The sequence below is a fragment of the Leucopleurus acutus genome (genome assembly GCF_964270905.1).
Source record: "Leucopleurus acutus genome assembly, chromosome: 8".
Classification (NCBI taxonomy): Eukaryota; Metazoa; Chordata; class Mammalia; order Artiodactyla; family Delphinidae; genus Leucopleurus; species Leucopleurus acutus.
This window is the reverse complement of record NC_139151.1, coordinates 25,642,559-25,664,004: the sequence shown is the minus strand read 5'-3', so window position 1 is coordinate 25,664,004 and position 21,446 is coordinate 25,642,559. Positions and strand designations below refer to the sequence as shown.

The 21,446-nt window shown below is 39.7% G+C and overlaps 1 protein-coding gene across 1 annotated transcript in view; it reads right to left on the bottom strand.

Moving 5' to 3' along the window:
- ALKBH8 (alkB homolog 8, tRNA methyltransferase) overlaps positions 1-21,446 on the bottom strand; it is a 79,586-nt gene that overhangs the window by 24,293 nt on the left and 33,847 nt on the right. Inside the window, exon 8 of the mRNA XM_082845481.1 lies at positions 20,547-20,653. Within this exon, the coding sequence (XP_082701607.1) occupies positions 20,547-20,653 (107 nt within the window). The remainder of the gene's footprint in view (positions 1-20,546; positions 20,654-21,446) is intronic.

The window sequence follows — 21,446 nt, the reverse complement described above, 5'->3', positions numbered from 1 at the left end:
TTCACCAATGGACAGATCATCCGTAATGAAAATAAATAAGGAAACACAAGCTTTAAATGATACATTAAACAAGATGGACTTAATTGATATTTATAGGACACTCCATCCAAAAACAACAGAATACACATTTTTCTCAAGTGCTCATGGAACATTCTCCAGGATAGATAATATCTTGGGTCATAAATCAAGCCTTGGTAAATTTCAGAAAATTGAAATTGTATCAAGTATCTTTTCCGACCACAACGCTATGAGACTAGATATCAATTACAGGAGAAGATCTGTAAAAAAACAAACACATGGAGGCTAAACAGTACACTACTTAATAATGAAGTGATCACTGCACAAATCAAAGAGGAAATCAAAAAATACCTAGAAACAAATAACAATGGAGACATGATGACCCAAAACCTATGGGACGCAGCAAAAGCAGTTCTAAGAGGGAACTTTATAGCAATAGAAGCCCACCTTAAGAAACAGGAAACACCTCGAATAAACAACCTAACCTTGCACCTAAAGCAATCAGAGAATGAAGAACAAAAAAACCCCAAAGTTAGAAGAAGGAAAGAAATCATAAAAATCAGATCAGAAATAAATGAAAAAGAAATGAAGGAAACAATAGCAAAGATCAATAAAACTTAAAGCTAGTTCTTTGAGAAGATAAACAAAATAGATAAACCATTAGCCAGACTCATCAAGAAAAAAAGGGAGAAGACTCAAATCAACAGAATTGGAAATGAAAAAGGAGAAGTAACAATTGACACTGCAGAAATACAAAAGATCGTGAGAGATTACTATAAGCAACTCTATGCCAATAAAATGGACAACCTGGAAGAAATGGACAAATTCTTAAAAATGCACAACCTGCTAAGACTGAATCAGGAAGAAATAGAAAATATGAACAGACCAATCACAAGCACTGAAATTGAAACTGTGATTAAAAATCTTCCAACAAACAAAAGTCCAGGACCAGATGGCTTCACAGGCGAATTCTATCAAACATTTAGAGAAGAGCTAACACCTATCCTTCTCAAACTCTTCCAAAATATAGCAGAGGGAGGAACACTCCCAAATTCATTCTACGAGGCCACCATCACCTTGATACCAAAACCAGACAAGGATGTCACGAAGAAAGAAAACGACAGGCCAATATCACTGATGAACACAGATGCAAAAATCCTCAACAAAATACTAGCAAACAGAGTCCAACAGCACATTAAAAGGATCATACACCATGATCAAGTGGGGTTTATTCCAGGAATGCAAGGATTCTTCAATATACGGAAATCAATCAATGTGATAACCCATATTAACAAATTCAAGGAGAAAAACCATATAATCCTCTCAATAGGTAAAGAAAAAGCTTTCGACAAAATTCAACACCCATTTATGATAAAAACCCTGCAGAAAGTAGGCATAGAGGGAACTTTCCTCAACATAATAAAGGCCATATATGACAAACCCACAGCCAACATCATCCTCAATGGTGAAAAACTGAAAGCATTTCCACTAAGATCAGGAACAAGACAAGGTTGCCCACTCTCACCACTCTTATTCAACATAGTTTTGGAAGTTTTAGCCACAGCAATCAGAGAAGAAAAGGAAATAAAAGGAATCCAAATTGGAAAAGAAGAAGTAAAGCTGTCACTGTTTGCAGATGACATGATACTATACATAGAGAATCCTAAAGATGCTACCAGAAAACTACTAGAGCTAATCAGTGAATTTGGTAAAGTTGCAGGATACAAAATTAACGCACAGAAATCTCTGGCATTCCTCTACACTAATGAGAAAAATCTGAAAGTGAAATCAAGAAAACACTCCCATTTACCACTGCAGCAAAAAGAATAAAATATCTAGGAATAAACCTACCTAAGGAGACAAAAGACCTGTATGCAGAAAATTATAAGACACTGATGAAAGAAATTAAAGATGATACAAATAGGCGGAGAGATATACCATGTTCTTGGATTGGAAGAATCAACATTGTGAAAATGACTCTACTACCCAAAGCAATCTACAGATTCAATGCAATCCCTATCAAACTACCACTGGCATTTTTCACAGAACTAGAACAAAAAATCTCACAATTTGTATGGAAACACAAAAGACCCCAAATAGCCAAAGCAATCTTGAGAACAAAAAACGGAGCTGGAGGAATCAGGCTCCTGACTTCAGACTATACTACAAAGCTACAGTAATCAAGACAGTGTGGTACTGGCACAAAAACAGAAAGATAGATCAATGGAACAGGATAGGAAGCCCAGAGATAAACCCATGCACATATGGTCACCTTATCTTTGATAAAGGAGGCAGGAATGTACAGTGGGGAAAGGACAGCCTCTTCAATAAGTGGTGCTGGGAAAACTGGACAGGTACATGTAAAAGTATGAGATTAGATCACTCCCTAACACCATGCACAAAAATAAGCTCAAAATGGATTAAAGACCTAAATGTAAGGCCAGAAACTATCAAACTCTTAGAGGAAAACATAGGCAGAACACTCTATGACATAAATCACAGCAAGATCCTTTTTGACCCATCTCCTAGAGTAATGGAAATAAAAACAATGAACAAATGGGACCTAATGAAACTTCAAAGCTTTTGCACAGCAAAGGAAACCCTAAACAAGACCAAAAGACAACCCTCAGAATGGGAGAAAATATTTGCAAATGAAGCAACTGACAAAGGATTAATTTCCAAAATTTACAAGCAGCTCATGCAGCTCAATAACAAAAAAGCAAACAACCCAATCCAAAAATGGGCAGAAGACCTAAATAGACATTTCTCGAAAGAAGATATACAGACTGCCAACAAACACATGAAAGAATGGTCAACATCATTAATCATTAGAGAAATGCAAATCAAAACTACAATGAGGAGAAGGCGGAAGATGGCGGAAGAGTAAGACGCGGAGATCACCTTCCTCCCCACAGATACACCAGAAATACATATACACGTGGAACAACTCCTACAGAACACCTACTGAAGGCTGGCAGAAGACCTCAGACCTCCCAAAAGGCAAGAAACTCCCCACGTACAGGGGTAGGGCAAAAGAAAAAACAGAGACAAAAGAATAGGGACGGCACCTGCACCAATGGGAGGGAGCTGTGAAGGAGGAAAAGTTACCACACACTAGGAAGCCCCTTCGCGGGCGGAGACTGCGGGAGGCGGAGGGGGGAGCTTCGAAGCTGCGGAGGACTGCACAGCAACGGGTGCGGAGGGCAAAGCGGGGAGATTCCCGCACAGAGGATCGGTGCCGACCGGCACTCACCAGCCCGAGAGGCTTGTCTGCTCACCCGCCGGGGCGGGCGGGGCTGCGAGCTGAGGCCGGAGCGCAGGGAGAGGACTGGGGTTGGCGGCTTGAACATAGCCTGAAGGGGTTAGTGCACCACAGCTAGCCGGGAGGGAGTCCGGGGAAAAAGCCTGCACCTGCCGAAGAGGCAGGAGACTTTTCCTTCCCTCTTTATTTCCTGGGGCGTGAGGAGAGGGGTTTAAGAACGCTGCTTAAAGGAACTCCAGAGACGGGCGCGAGCCGCGGCTAAAAGCGCGAACCCCAGAGACGGGCGCGAGCCGCAGCTGAAAGCGCGGAATCCAGAGACGGGCGCGAGCCGCGGCTGAAAGCGCGGAATCCAGAGACGGGCGCGAGCCGCGGCTGAAAGCGCGGAATCCAGAGACGGGCGCGAGCCGCGGCTGAAAGCGCGGAATCCAGAGACGGGCGCGAGCCGCGGCTGAAAGCGCGGAATCCAGAGACGGGCGCGAGCCGCGGCTGAAAGCGCGGAATCCAGAGACGGGCGCGAGCCGCGGCTAAAAGCGCGGACCCCAGAGGCGGGCGGGAGACGTTAAGGCTGCTGCTGCCGCCACCGAGGGGCCTGTGTGCGAGCACAGGTCACTCTCCACACCCCTCTTCCGCGGAGCCTGTGCAGCCCGCCACTGCCAGGTTCCCGGGATCCAGGGACAACTTCCCCGGGACAGCGCACAGCGCGCCTCAGGCTGGTGCAAAGTCACGCCGGCCATTGCCACCGCAGGCCCGCCCCGCACTCTGTGCCCCTCCGTCCCCGCCGGCCTGAGTGCGCCAGAGCCCCCAATCAGCGGCTCTTTTAACCCCATCCTGTCTGAGCAAAAAACAGACGCCCTCCAGCGATCTACACGCAGTGGCAGGGCCAAATCCAAAGCTGAGCCCTGGGAGCTGTGAGAACAAAGAAGAGAAAGGGAAATCTCTCCCAGCAGCCTCAGAAGCAACGGATTAAAGCTCCACAATCAACTTGATATACCCTGCATCTATGGAATACCTGAATAGACAACCAATCATCCCAAATTAAGGAAGTGGACTTTAGGAGCAAGATCTATGATTTTTTCCCCTTTCCTCTTTTTGTGAATGTGTATGTGTATGCTTCTGTGTGAGATCTTGTCTGTATAGTCTTGCTTCCACCATTTGTCCTAGAGTTCTATCCGTCCATGTTTTTTTTTAATTTTTTTTTCTTAATAATTAATTTTAATAACAATATTATACTTTACCTTCGTTCTTTCTTTCTTTCCGTCCTTCCTTCCCTCCTTTAGACAACGAATCATCCCAAATTGAGGAGGTGGTCTCTGACAGCAAGATTTAGGATTTTTCCCCATTTACCTCTTTTAGTGAGGGTGTATGTGTATGCTTCTGTGTAAGATTTTGTCTGTATAGCTTTGCTGCCAACATTTGTCCTAAGGTTCTTTCCGTCCCTTTTTTTTTTTTCTAAATAAGAATTTTTTAATTCAATAACTTTATTATACTTTATTTTATTTTTACTGTATCTTCTTTCTTTCTGTCTTTTTTCCTTCTTTCCCTCCTTCCTTCCTTCCTCCCTCCCTCCCTCCCTCCTTTCTTTCCTTCTTGCCTTCTTTCCTTCTTTGCTTCTTTCTTTCTTTCTTCCTTCCTTCCTACCCTCCTTTCCTTCTTTCTTTCCTCATACTTCTACTAATTCCCTCTACTTTTTCTCCCTTTTATCCTGAGCCGTGTGGATGAAAAGCTTTTGGTGCTCCAGCCAGGAGGCAGGGCTCTGCCTCTGAGGTAGGAGAGCCAACTTCAGGACACTGATCAACAAGAGACCTCCCAGCTCCACATAATATCAAATGGCGAAAATCTCCCAGAGACCTCCATCTTAACACCAGCACCCAGCTTCACTCAACGACCAGCAAGCCACAGTGCTGGAAAACCTATGCCAAACAACTAGCAAAACAGGAACACAACCTCACCCATTAGCAGAGAGGCTGCCTAAAATCATAATAAGGCCACAGACACCCCCAAACACAGCACCAGACGTGAACCTGCCCACTAGAGAGACAAGATCCAGCCTCATCCACCACAACACAGGCACTAGTCCCCTCCACCAGGAAGCCTACACAACCCACTGAACCAACCTTAGCCACTGGAGACAGACATCAAAAACAGGAGGAACTACGAACCTGCAGCCTGCAAAAAGGAGACCCCAAACACAGTAAGATAAGCAAAATGAGAAGACAGAAAAACACACAGCAGATAAAGGAGCAAGATAAAAATGCACCAGACCTAACAAATGAAGAGGAAATAGGCAGTCTACCTGAAAGAGAATTCAGAATAATGATAGTAAGGTTGATCCGAAATCTTGGAGATAGAATGGACAATAGATTGGACAAAATGCAAGAATCAGTTAACAAGGACCTAGAAGAACTAAAGATGAAACAAGCAACGATGAACAACACAATAAATGAAATTAAAAGTACTCTAGATGGGATCAATAGCAGAATAACTGAGGCAGAAGAACGGATAAGTGACCTGGAAGATAAAATAGTGGAAATAACTACTGCAGAGCAGAATAAAGAAAAAAGAATGAAAAGAACTGAGGACAGTCTCAGAGACCTCTGGGACAACATTAAACGCACCAACATTCGAATTATAGGGGTTCCAGAAGAAGAAGAGAAAAAGAAAGGGACTGAGAAAATATTTGAAGAGATTATAGTTGAAAACTTCCCTAACATGGGAAAGGAAATAGTTAATCAAGTCCAGGAAGCACAGAGAGTCCCATACAAGATAAATACAAGGAGAAATACGCCAAGACACATATTAATCAAACTGTCAAAAATTAAATACAAAGAAAGCATATTAAAAGCAGCAAGGGAAAAACAACAAATAACACATAAGGGAATCCCCATAAGGTTAACAGCTGATCTCTCAGCAGAAACCCTACAAGCCAGAAGGGAGTGGCAGGACATACTGAAAGTGATGAAGGAGAAAAACATGCAGCCAAGACTACTCTACCCAGCAAGGATCTCATTCAGATTTGATGGAGAAATTAAAACCTTTACAGACAAGCAAAAGCTGAGAGAGTTCAGCACCACAAAACCAGCTTTACAACAAATGCTAAAGGATCTTTTCTAGGCAAGAAACACAAGAGAAGGAAAAGACCTATAATAACGAACCCAAAACAATTTAGAAAATGGGAATAGGAACATACATATCGATAATTACCTTAAATGTAAATGGACTAAATGCTCCCACCAAAAGACACAGATTAGCTGAATGGATACAAAAACAAGACCCTTATATATGCTGTCTACAAGAGACCCACTTCAGACCTAGAGACACATACAGACTGAAAGTAAGGGGATGGAAAAAGATATTCCATGCAAATGGAAGCCAAAAGAAAGCTGGAGTAGCAATTCTCATATCAGACAAAATAGACTTTAAAATAAGGACTATTAAAAGAGACAAAGAAGGACACTACATAATGATCAAGGGATCGATCCAAGAAGAAGATATAACAATTGTAAATATTTATGCACCCAACATAGGAGCACCTCAATACATAAGGCAAATACTAACAGCCATAAAAGGGGAAATCGACAGTAACACATTCATAGTAGGGGACTTAAACACCCCACTTTCACCCATGGACAGATCATCCAAAATGAAAATAAATAAGGAAACACAAGCTTTAAATGATACATTAAACAAGATGGACTTAATTGATATTTATAGGACACTCCATCCAAAAACAACAGAATACACATTTTTCTCAAGTGCTCATGGAACATTCTCCAGGATAGATCATATCTTAGGTCACAAATCAAGCCTTGGTAAATTTAAGAAAATTGAAATTGTATCAAGTATCTTTTCTGACCACAACGCCATGAGACTAGATATCAATTACAGGAAAAGATCTGTAAAAAATACAAACACATGGAGGCTAAACAATACACTACTTAATAATGAAGATATCACTGAAGAAATCAAAGAGGAAATCAAAAAATACCTAGAAACAAATGACAATGGAGACACAACGACCCAAAACCTGTGGGATGCAGCAAAAGCAGTTCTAAGGGGGAAGTTTATAGCAATACAAGCCCACCTTAAGAAGCAGGAAACATCTCGAATAAACAACCTAACCTTGCACCTCAAGCAATTAGAGAAAGAAGAACAAAAAAACCCCAAAGCTAGCAGAAGGAAAGAAATCATAAAAATCAGATCAGAAATAAATGAAAAAGAAATGAAGGAAACAATAGCAAAGATCAATAAAACTAAAAGCTGGTTCTTTGAGAAGATAAACAAAATAGATAAACCACTAGCCAGACTCATCAAGAAAAAAAGGGAGAAGACTCAAATCAATAGAATTAGAAATGAAAAAGGAGAGGTAACAACTGACACTGCAGAGATAAAAGAGATCATGAGAGATTACTACAAGCAACTCTATGCCAATAAAATGGACAACCTGGAAGAAATGGACAAATTCTTAGAAATGCACAACCTGCCAAGACTGAATCAGGAAGAAATAGAAAATATGAACAGACCAATCACAAGCACTGAAATTGAAACTGTGATTAAAAACCTTCCAAAAAAGAAAAGCCCAGGACCAGATGGCTTTATAGGCGAATTCTATCAAACATTTAGAGAAGAGCTAACACCTATCCTTCTCAAACTCTTCCAAAATATAGCAGAGGGAGGAACACTCCCGAACTCCTTCTACGAGGCCACCATCACCTTGATACCAAAACCAGACAAGGATGTCACAAAGAAAGAAAACTACAGGCCAATATCACTGATGAACATAGATGCAAAAATCCTCAACAAAATACTAGCAAACAGAATCCAACAGCACATTAAAAGGATCATACACCATGATCAAGTGGGGTTTATTCCAGGAATGCAAGGATTCTTCAATATACGCAAATTTATCAATGTGATAAACCATATTAACAAATTGAAGGAGAAAAACCATATGATCATCTCAATAGATGCAGAGAAAGCTTTTGACAAAATTCAACACCCATTTATGATAAAAACCCTGCAGAAAGTAGGCATAGAGGGAACTTTCCTCAACATAATAAAGGCCATATATGACAAGCCCACAGCAAACATCATCCTCAATGGTGAAAAACTGAAAGCATTTCCACTAAGATCAGGAACAAGACAAGGTTGCCCACTCTCACCACTATTATTCAACATTGTTTTGGAAGTTTTAGCCACAGCAATCAGAGAAGAAAAGGAAATAAAAGGAATCCAAATCGGAAAAGAAGAAGTAAAGCTGTCACTGTTTGCAGATGACATGATCCTATACATAGAGAACCCTAAAGATGCTACCAGAAAACTACTAGAGCTAATCAATGAATTTGGTAAAGTGGCAGGATACAAAATTAATGCACAGAAATCTCTGGCATTCCTATATACTAATGATGAAAAATCTGAAAGTGAAATCAAGAAAACACTCCCATTTACCATTGCAACAAAAAGAATAAAATATCTAGGAATAAACCTACCTAAGGAGACAAAAGACCTGTATGCAGAAAATTATAAGACACTGATGAAAGAAATTAAAGATGATACAAATAGATGGAGAGATATACCATGTTCTTGGATTGGAAGAATCAACATTGTGAAAATGACTCTACTACCCAAAGCAATCTATAGATTCAATGCAATCCCTATCAAACTACCACTGGCATTTTTCACAGAACTAGAACAAAAAATTTCACAATTTGTATGGGAACACAAAAGACCCCGAATAGCCAAAGCAATCTTGAGAATGAAAGAAGGAACTGGAGGAATCAGGCTCCCTGACTTCAGACTATACTACAAAGCTACAGTTATCAAGACGGTATGGTACTGGCACAAAAACAGAAAGATAGATCAATGGAACAGGATAGAAAGCCCAGAGATAAACCCATGCACATATGGACACCTTATCTTTGATAAAGGTGGCAGTAATGTACAATGGAGAAAGGACAGCCTCTTCAATAAGTGGTGCTGGGAAAACTGGACAGGTACATGTAAAAGTATGAGATTAGATCACTCCCTAACACCATACACAAAAATAAGCTCAAAATGGATTAAAGACCTAAATGTAAGGCCAGAAACTATCAAACTCTTAGAGGAAAACATAGGCAGAACACTCTATGACATAAATCACAGCAAGATCCTTTCTGACCCACCTCCTAGAGTAATGGAAATAAAAACAAAAATAAACAAATGGGACCTAATGAAACTTCAAAGCTTTTGCACAGCAAAGGAAACCATAAACAGGACCAAAAGACAACCCTCAGAATGGGAGAAAATATTTGCAAATGAAGCAACCGACAAAGGATTAATCTCCAAAATTTACAAGCAGCTCATGCAGCTCAATAACAAGAAAACAAACAACCCAATCCAAAAATGGGCAGAAGACCTAAATAGACATTTCTCCAAAGAAGATATACAGACTGCCAACAAACACATGAAAGAATGCTCAACATCATTAATCATTAGAGAAATGCAAATCAAAACTACAATGAGATATCATCTCACACCAGTCAGAATGGCCATCATCAAAAAATCTAGAAACAATAAATGCTGGAGAGGGTGTGGAGAAAAGGGAACACTCTTGCACTGCTGGTGGGAATGTGAATTGGTTCAGCCACTATGGAGAACAGTATGGAGGTTCCTTAAAAAACTACAAATAGAACTACCATATGACCCAGCAATCCCACTACTGGGCATATACCCTGAGAAAACCAAAATTCCAAAAGAGTCATGTACCAAAATGTTCATTGCAGCTCTATTTACAATAGCCCGGAGATGGAAACAACCTAAGTGCCCGTCATCGGATGAATGGATAAAGAAGATGTGGCACATATATACAATGGAATATTACTCAGCCATAAAAAGAAACGAAATTGAGCTATTTGTAATGAGGTGGATAGACCTAGAGTCTGTCATACAGAGTGAAGTAAGTCAGAAAGAAAAAGACAAATACCGTATGCTAACACATATATATGGAATTTAAGAAAAAAAATGTCATGAAGAACCTAGGGGTAAAGCAGGAATAAAGATGCAGACCTCCTAGAGAACGGACTTGAGGTTATGGGGAGGGGGAAGGGTGAGCTGTGACAGGGCGAGAGAGAGTCATGGGCATATACACACTAACAAACGTAGTAAGGTAGATAGCTAGTGGGAAGCAGCCGCATGGCACAGGGATATTGGCTCAGTGCTTTGTGACAGCCTGGAGGGGTGGGATAGGGAGGGTGGGAGGGAGGTAGACGCAACAGGGAAGACATATGGGAACATATGTTTATGTATGACTGATTCACTTTGTTATAAAGCAGAAACTAACACACCATTGTAAAGCAATTATACTCCAATAAAGATGTTAAAAAAAAAAAAAAACTACAATGAGATATTGTCTCACACCAGTCAGAATGGCCATCATCAAAAAATCTAGAAACAATAAATGCTGGAGAGGGTGTGGAGAAAAGGGAACACTCTTGCACTGCTGGTGGGAATGTGAATTGGTTCAGCCACTATGGAGAACAGTATGGAGGTTCCTTAAAAAACTACAAATAGAACTACCATATGACCCAGCAATCCCACTACTGGGCATATACCCTGAGAAAACCATAATTCAAAAAGAGTCATGTACCAAAATGTTCATTGCAACTCTATTTACAATAGCCCGGAGATGGAAACAACCTAAGTGCCCGTCATCGGATGAATGGATAAAGAAGATGTGGCACATATATACAATGGAATATTATTCAGCCATAAAAAGAAACGAAATTGAGCTATTTGTAATGAGGTAGATAGACCTAGAGTCTGTCATACAGAGTGAAGTAATTCAGAAAGAGAAAAACAAATACTGTATGCTAACACATATATATGGAATTTAAGAAAAAGAAATGTCATGAAGAACCTAGGGGTAAGACAGGAATAAACACACAGACCTACTAGAGTACGGACTTGAGGATATGGGGAGAGGGAAGGGTGAGCTGTGACAAAGCGAGAGAGTGGCATGGACATATATACACTAACAAACTTAAGGTAGATAGCTAGTGGGAAGCAGCCGCATACCACAGGGAGATCAGCTTGGTGCTTTGTGACTGCCTGGAGGGGTGGGATAGGGAGGGTGGGAGGGAGGTAGACACAAGAGGGAAGAGATATGGGAACATGTGTATACGTATACCTGATTCACTTTGTTATAAAGCAGAAACTAACACACCATTGTAAAGCAATTATACCCCAATAAAGATGTTAAAAAAAAAAAGAAATGAGGACAGTTTAAGAGACCTCTGAGACACATCAATTGCACTAATATTCACACTATAGGGGTCCCAGAAGGAGAAGAGAGACAGAAAGGGGCAGAGAACATATTTGAAGACACAAGAGCTGAAAACGTCCCTATCCTGGGAAAAGAAACAGACATCCCGGTGCAGGAAGCACAGAGAGTCCCAAACAGGAGCAACCTAAAGAGGACCACACCCAGATACACTGTAATTAAAATGGCAAAAAATAATGATAAAGAGAGAATATTAAAAGCAGCAAGGGGAAAGCAACACGTTACATACAAGGGAACTCCCATAAGGTTATAAGCTGACTATTCAGCAGAAACTCTGCAGGCCAGAAGGGAGTGACACAATATATTTAAAATGATGAAAGGGAAAAATCTACAACCAAGAATACTCTACCCAGCAAAGCTTTCATTCAGACTTGAAGGAGAGTTAAAAAGTTTTACAGACAAGCAAAAGCTAAAAGAGTTTAGCATCACCAAGGCAGCTTTGCAAGAAAGGCTAAAGGGACTTTTCTAAGCAGAAAAGACCATAAGAAATATGAAAACTGTGAAAGGTAAAATCTCATTGGTAAAGGCAAATATATAGTAAATGTAGTAGATCAACCACTTACAAAACTAGTAGGAAGGCTAAAAGATAAACCTGGTTTAAAAAAAAAGCAAACATGATAAAAATATGATCAAGTTAAGATGAAATTTATTATCTATAGAATTCTAGTGTAAATTAAAGGGAAAACAGAAAACAACTGACTACAGTTTAATCTATGTGCCACTGCAAAAAAAAAAAAGATCAAGAACTCAATAATAGGCAGAAGATCTGAATAGATATTTTTCCAAAGAAAACATACAGATGGCTAATGGGTACATGAAAAGGTGCTCAACATCACTAATCAGTGAAATGCAAATCAAAGCCAGAATGAGATTACCAGCTTATACCTATTAGAATGGCTATTATCAGCCAGGACATGGAAGCAACCTAAGTGTCCATTGACAGATGAATGGATAAAGAAGATGTGGCACGTACATACAATGGAATATTACTCAGCCATAAAAAGAAACAAAATTGAGTTATTGTAGTGAGGTGGATGGACCTAGAGTCTGTCATACAGAGTGAAGTAAGTCAGAAAGAGAAAAACAAATACCATATGCTAACACATATATATAGAATCTAAAAAAAAAAAATGGTTTTCAAGAACCAGGGGCAGGACAGGAATAAAGATGTTGACGTAGAGAATCGACTTGAGGACACAGGGAGGGGGAAGGGTAAGCTGAGACTAAGTGAGAGAAAGGCATTGACATAAATACACTACCAAATGTAAAACAGATAGCTAGTGGGAAGCAGCTGCATAGCACAGGGAGATCAGCTCGTGCTTTGTGACCACCTAGAGGGGTGGGATAGGGAGGGTGGGAGGGAGACACAAGAGGGAGGGGATATGGGGATGATTCACTTTGTTATACAGCAGCAACTAACACAACAATGTAAAGCAATTATACTCCAATAAAGATGTTAAAAAAATTGTGAAAAAAAAAGAATGGCTATTATCAAAAATACAAAAATAACAAGTGTTGGCAAGGATGTGTAGAAAAGACAATCCTGTACACTGTTGGTGGTTATATAAATTGGTGCAACCCTTATGGAACAGTATGGAGATTCCTCAAAAAATTTTAATATAACTACCATATAACAAAGCAATTCCACTTCTGGGTATTTATCTGAAGGAAACAAAAAGACTAACTTAAAAAGATACCTGGGGGCTTCCCTGGTGGTGCAGTGGTTGGGGGTCCACCTGCCAATGCAGGGGACGCAGGTTCATGCCCCGGTCCGGGAGGATCCCACATGCTGCGGAGTGGCTGGGCCTGTGGGCCGTGGCCGCTGGGCCTGCGCGTCCGGAGCCTGTGCTCCGCAATGTGAGAGGCCACAACAGTGAGAAGCCCACGTACCGCAAAATAAAAAAAAAAGATATCTGTACCCCCTATGTTCATTGCAGCATTATTTACAATAGCCAAGACATGGAAACAACTGGGCATTATGCTAAGTGAAATAAGTCAGAGAAAGAAAGCAAATATCATATGATCTCACTTACATGTGGAATGTAAAACAAAAATAAAACAAACTTATACATACAGAAAACAGATTGGTGGTTTGTGAGGTGGGTGGGGTGGGGTGAAGTGGGGTGGGGGAAGGTGTGTGAAATGGTAAATGTGGTCAAAAGGTATAAACTTCCTGTAATAAAGTAAATAAGTCCGGGTGCTATAACAGTGTCGATAGTTAATAATACTGTATTGCATATTTGATAGTTGCTAAGAGAGTATATCATAAAAGTTCCCAATAAAAGAAAAACAAATTTGTAACTGTGTGGTGATGGATGTTAACTAGACTTATTGTGTTGACCGTTTTGCAATATATACATAGAGCGAATCAGTATGCTGTACATCTGGAACTAATACAGTGTTATATATAAATAAAATCTTAATTAAAAAATCAGAATTTCCAGGCTGACAGCTTCTGAAACTGTTTATTTTTGAAACTAATTAATTCAGAGTATTGGAAAAGAAGTATTTTACAGGTTGTAACCGAGCAGGACCTTATGTGGTCTTCCCCAGACAGATCCCTCCCCCATATCCTCTGCTTTTAGCTCCTCTCTGAAGTACCTAGATAATAGTATCTGATGCACATTTCCTGAATTGTTTTACAGATGCTAAAACCCCTACTAAATGAAAGAAATTAACTATTTGATGACCATGAGCACCCATGACCTACAGGCACCTAAGGATTGATAATATTAACCCCTGTAACACCACCCTGTTACTTCAACATCAACCAATCAGAGAACTGTGCACAGGCTAATCACATACCCTGGGATACCCCTCCCTCACCCTGCCTTTAAAAATACTTTGCTGGAGCTTCCCTGGTGGCGCAGTGGTTGAGAGTCCGCCTGCTGATGCAGGGGACACGGGTTCGTGCCCTGGTCCGGGAGGATCCCACATGCCATGGAGTGGCTAGGCCCGTGAGCCATGGCCTCTCAGCCTGCACATCCAGAGCCTGTGCTCCGCAACGGGAGAGGCCACAACAGTGAGAGGCCCGCATACTGAAAAAAACAAAACAAAACTTTGCTGAAACCCATTGAGGAGTTTGGGCTTTTTGAGCACTAGCTGTCCGGATTCGTTGTACAGTGCCCAACAATAAATGCTCCACTTTCCTTCACCCACAACCTGATGTCAGTAGACTGGCTTTTACTGCGTGTGGGCAAGTGAACCCAAGTTTGTTTTGGTAACAAGGTCTTGATACTATTTTAAAATGGATTTTATTTCTTTCCCCCAAAATTAATTTTTTTTTTTTTTTTTTGCTGTACGCAGGCCTCTCACTGTTGTGGCCTCTTCCGCTGCAGAGCACAGGCTCTGGACGTGCAGGCTCAGCGGCCATGGCTCACGGGCCTAGCTGGTCTGCGGCATGTGGGATCTTCCCGGACCGGGGCACGAACCCGTGTCCCCTGAATCGGCAGGCGGACTCTCAACCACTGCGCCACCAGGGAAGCCCAAAATTAATTTTAGATTATTGACCCTGTATGCTACAAACTTGTATGCTATATTTAGTTATTAATTCTAGTACTTTGTAGATTTCCTAGGATTTTCTACATCTACAATCATAAAGAGTTTTACTTCTTCCTTTCAAATACATATGATTTTCACTTCTTTCTCTTGGATTATTATACTAAGACATCCAATACAATATTAAATAGAAGTGATGAGAGCAGAAATCCCTGCCATGTTCAATATTTTAGGAAAAAGCATTCAATATTTTATCACTAAATATGATGTTGCCTGTGGGTTTTTCATTGATGCCCTTTATCAGACTGAAGAAGTTTCCTTCTTATCCTGGTTTGCCAAGTTTTTATCATGAGTGGATGCTGAATTCTGTCAAATACATTTTCTGCATCAATCAAGATGACATGATTATATACTTTTTCTCTTTTGTTCTTTTAATGTTCGGTTTCCAAATGTTAAACCTATCTTACAATCCTGGGATAAACTCCACTTAGTCTTGATGTGTTTTCTTTTTTATATATTGCAGGATTGGATTTTCTAATATTTTGTCAAGGACTTCTACCATCTCTGAGAGATACTGGTCTGTAATTTTATTTTGTTGTAATGTCCTTAACAAATTTTGGTGTCAGGGTAATGCCAGTCTCATAAAACGAGTTGGGAGAATGGCTCTTTTAAAAGAGCTCATGCTAAAAGCAATTTTTTAGAAGTAAAAGCAAGCGAAAAATGCCTGAAATTATATGATTATTACTCTAATAGCTGAAAATGATTAAAACTATGGTGTTGAACAAAAGTCAAGATATTTTAGAACAATGAATATCTTGAAACTCTTATTAGCAATTCTCTCTTGGGTACTAAGTAGTTCTCTATAATGGCTCTCTGAAGTCAATGACTTCACTTGCCTAGAGTTAAATCTTAGGCAAAGGTCAAGCAGTACTTACTGCTTTGGGTACCAATCTCAGATTTTTAGGAAGAGGTAATCCATATGTTAAAAATAATTAATTCTTTACATGTCTCTGAACATCTTTTTTCCCCCTGTACTTAAATTATAATCTAGTTGGGAAAATATTAAATAAAAAGATAAAAACAGGGCTTCCCTGGTGGCACAGTGGTTGAGAGTCCGCCTGCAGATGCAAGGGACGTGGGTTCGTGCCCCGGTCTGGGAAGATCCCACATGCCGTGGAGTGGCTAGGCCCGTGAGCCATGGCCACTGAGCCTGCGCGTCTGGAGCCTGTGCTCCACAACGGGAGAGGCCACAACAGTGAGAGGTCCGCGTACCGCAAAAAAAAAAAAAAAAAAAAAAAAAAGATAAAAACATTTTTATAGATTTAAATAACAGTTCAATACAATAGAAAAGACATCACAAGCCAGTAGGAGACAATACAGTCTTTAGGAGTTAAGAGAGAAATTATTTCAGGCTACTGCAGTCAGAAAAATCTTTATACATTATAAGGGAAATAAAAGTTGAGCTACATGTTAAAAACAAGTGAATGGAAGGGAGAAGGAAATTTATTGCATTAAGAGTTGACAAAAGTCTGAAGGCTACAAGGCACTGTATAAATTCAGATGAAAGGGAGCAAACAAGTTTAGCTATAACAGTATGGTTAAGAGCACAGATCCTGAAGCCAGACTCCCTGGCTTTCTGATCTTGTGTCTGCCCTTTAATGGTTTTGTAACTTTGTACAAGTTATGCTCCAATTTCCTTTAAAAATGGGGACAAAACCACGAAAAAAACTTTCCACTGTGACGATATGAGTTAAATCAGTTAATATATGTAAAGCTTTTAGACAATGCCTGGCACAAAGAAAATGCTCCAAAAATAATTTAAAAGGAGAGCTCACACAAACTCGTGAACTAATGCAACCCAAGGCTAGTCAACTAACATAAATGAGTGAAGCAGGTAGATTTGTTTAGAAATATATTGTTTGCCATTAAAAACATAGGAATTGTCTTCATTTAAAAAAACAGTGTTCTCTTCCATTTTTCTTAAAACACATGTTCCTGCTCATTTTACCTTTTTTCCCCACTTTTAAAACAGACATGAGTTTAAGAAATATTTAATTTTCACTTAACTCTGTTTTAAGATAAAAACAACAGTACAAGCACAATGATAAATGACAACTGATACTCAGCCATAGTTCAGGGAGTCATAGAAAGTGGTAGGAACTCTAGAGAATCTGAAAATGTAGGTCTCACCTATAGAAGGCCATTGATAGTCTCAGTTAACTGCTGCCAAAAGATACTGTGGTTTCAGATCTTCTCAATTTTCAAAAGAAGCTGAAAATTCAGATTCTTGTGTAAAAGCTCCTAATTTTCACGTGTAATCAATTTTTTAAAATGCCACAACATTGAGCACGACCACACCAGCCAAACAGCCTGACTGCTATATTTGACCCATGTGTTGCCAGTTTGCCATATTTGATTTAGGGCCTGCTGGCTAGAATAGTAAACTATATATCAAATTAAAAGTATTTGGAATTGGCCGCGTTAATCAACAACCTTCTTCAGTAGTGCTTTCTAGTGCTTTTTTAGCACAGAGATCAAACTGTTTTTAATCAAGGTTTATTTCTATAGTTTATATGTATTTTTAAGTGCACTAAATGTGCTTTTTAATTTATCTTCCCTTCCATCCAGATTCCAAGGAACCCGTCAGTAGTTGATATACCATTTGTTTGGTCAGTCTCCCTCTGTTCCTGTTTCTGTGTGTCTTCCCTTCCCTTCCCTCCCTCCTCTCTCTCTTCTTGACACACACACACACACACACACACACAAATCACGTTACAGATAACGGGTATCAGTGGAAGCCTTTAAAAATAATACTGAAGGTTCTTTTTCCCCTGAAATTATTATAGAAAATTTTCATTCTAGAGAAAGGTTTAAAAATAAATATTAACCTGCAAGTCAATCTTCCAGAGATCCTACTCCTAACATTTAACAAGAAAATAATCTGATGAAGATGATGTTTAGGAGAAGTAATCTATACTATTACCCAGAACAAATTAAAATATTTTCATAACATAGGCCTATAGAAAGTAATTTCTTATTTTGTATTTGTTGTACTGCTATTACTCTTAAGTTTAAATGGTACCAATAGTAAAAATCCTTGAACCTAAAACAAAAGAAAATGTGAATATTCTCAAAATTACAGGAATACTTTAAACACCACTAGATCACATCACCATTTTCAATTACTGAAAGTTAAAAATATTTTAAATGGCTGTGAAAAAGATATCATGTAAATTTAATCCTTAGTGCACAAAATCAGGCCATCTGTTTTTATGGTTCATTTAAGACAGGTTACAAATTCATTTACATGTTCACTTCCTTGATTTTTTTTTTTTTTTTTTTTTTTTGTGGTACACGGGCCTCTCACTGCTGTGGCCTCTTCCGTTAAGGAGCACAGGCTCCGGACGCTCAGGCCCAGCGGGCATGGCTCACGGGCCCAGCTGCTCCGCGGCACGTGGGATCTTCCTGGTCCAGGGCACGAACCCGTGTCCCCTGCATCGGCAGGCGGATTCTCAACCACTGCGCCACCAGGGAAGCCCCTTCCTTGAATTTTTATAAAAATGCATCAGCTAAAATCTCCAACCAGGGCAGTATTAATAAGTACAGAGCTCAGAAGTATTTTAAGTGACATGACAATATATGTAAATTTTAGCAGTGTGATGCTTCCACCTCAAAAGGCTAAGGATTCATTCCTGCCAAAAGTGAATAACCCATTTCTTTCAGATTAGATTCAATCGAACAAACTCAAATTTAGGGTCATTCTGTAAAACAACTGGCCTTCTTAAAAGCATAAATGTCATGAAAGACAAAGAAAAGTTGAGGAATTGTTTCAAATTAAAGAAGACTAAAGAGAATTGACAACTAAGTGTAATGCAGGTTAATGGGCCAAATCCTAGATCAGAGGGAAAACTTACCAAGAGGTACTGACAGATTCTCTCCGTGACCAAACTTTACTCAGGTTCCTCTGAGCCCAAATAGGCCCTATCCTTGGGTATGTTCTAGATCTAGCCCCATTTTAGAAAGAATTCTGCTAAGTCAGTTTAGTCCGAATCCCCCACCCTCGATATCTGATCATCCTTGGTATCTGACCAAATTCCTTCCTGCATCTTTCCCCCAGGTGATGTCTGATCGTCCTGGCCTGCCTTCAGCAAGAATCCTATGGTTGGTTTAGCCAGAATTCCCCCTTACCACTGATGTTTCCTCTTAGTTTTCTATCCACCCACACTGCCCCATTCCCAATCCCAGGCTCCTTGCCTATAAAACTCCATTTCTCCTTTTTGTATTGAAATTGAGCCCACTCCTATACTGAGGTCTCTTTTCCCCTGTTGCAATAGTTCCTGAGTAAAATCTGGTTTTGCTGCTTTAACTACTGTCAGGGTCTGGTTTTTCTTTGACAATACTATAAAGTACAACTAGCACAATTTCATGATGGATTGTATAAGAGTATGATAAGAGTATTTTACAATGTTGAATTTCCTGAATTTGAGGCTTACACTGCAGTTTCATAAAACAGGGGCTGGCAAACTTTTTCTATAACAGGGCCAGATAGTAAATATTACAGGCACAGAGAGCCACATATAGTCTCTACCACATATTCTTTTTTGGTTTTGTTCTTTACAACCCCTTAAAAATGTAAAACCAGTTTTGGCTCAAGAGCTTTGTAAAAATAAGGGCTGAATTTGACTCACGAGCCATTGTTTGCCAACCCCTGATACAGACAATGTCCTTGCTCTTTAAAAATATGCAATGAAGGCTTCCCTGGTGGCGCAGTGGTTGAGAATCTGCCTGCTAATGCAGGGGACACGGGTTCAAGCCCTGGTCTGGGAAGATCCCACATGCCGCGGAGCAACTAGGCCTGTGAGCCACAACTACTGAGCCTGCGCTCTGCAACAAGAGAGGCTGCGATAGTGAGAGGCCTGTGCACCACGATGAAGAGTGGCCCCTGCTTGCCACAACTAGAGAAAGCCCTCGCACAGAAATGAAGACCCAACACAGCAAAAATAAATAAATAAAATTAATAAACTCCTACCCCCAACACCTTCTAAAAAAATAAATTTAAAAAAATTTTATAAATTAAAAAAATTAAAAAATAAAAATATGCAATGAAGCATGTAAGGGTAAAGAGTCATGATGGCTGCAACTTACTCTCAAATGATTCAGCAAAAATAATAATAATGATAACATGTGAGAGAGAAAACGCATAGCAAAATATTCACAATTTGTAAATCTATGTGAAAGGTGAAGGGAATTAACCATACTACGCTTACAACTTTTCTTTAAATTTGAATTTTTTAAATAAAAAGTTTTAAAAAAGCCATAGATATCCCTGGGGTTTTAAACCCAGAAGCCTCAATGTGCAAGCCTGGAGCATGGTTCTGGTGGCTCAGGAAGAAAAGAATGAGAACTCCCACAAAGCAAAAGGTATCCTGTCATCAAGGTCATTTCAGTACATACCCATGGGTCCAAAGGTATCTAGATTCTCCTGTCATCACCAGCAAACTCCTACAAGGCAGCATAACAGGCACTGTGACACCACCTGGGTGCTTAAAATCCATGACAATCTTGAAGTAAAGACAAAAGCATAAAGATCAATCCAAAATGTCATGTACTCCAAGAATAAGAATGATTCTGGCTATCCTTCTAGGCTAATAGAGACTAAAACATGGTAATGCTTACAGGATGGCATAGCACAGAGGTTCTCAAACTTTAGTGTACATAAGAATCAACTGAATGACTAAAAAACATATTTAATCCACAGAGAGACTCAGTAGATGTATCATGAGGCTCAGGAATCTGCACTTCTAACATAATTCTAACATAATTTCTAAGGAAATTATGATGCGGATGGTCTGAGGAACACACATATACTATGCAAAACACTAGGGTAGTGGTCAAACACAAGGACTTAGGAGCTGAAACATTCATATCCTGGATTTTTCATTTACTGGCCATATGATTCAGGACAAGTCATTTAACCCTTCTGTGTCCAGTTTCCTCAACTCTTACAGGATTGTTAAGTGGATATAAATTACAGTATCTGGTACAACATAAATACAAAAAACACTATTACTATTCATAGAAATATTAATAATTCATAATATAAGGGGAAGTAACTATTAGATGCAGATTCTCATATAATCCATTTGTCTTTAAAGTCATGCAACATTTTGGATTTTAGAGACTGATTTACAAGAGATAAACAAAGAACACAGGAGGATTTTCAGCAATTCTTCCTAAATTATGATCAAATATTATAAATAGCAACATATAAAGGTACAACAGCCGAGAAAATGTTTTTGTGCTCAGGAACCCAAACACTGATGACTTCAGTCTAAACGTAGCAGCAGCTAACAA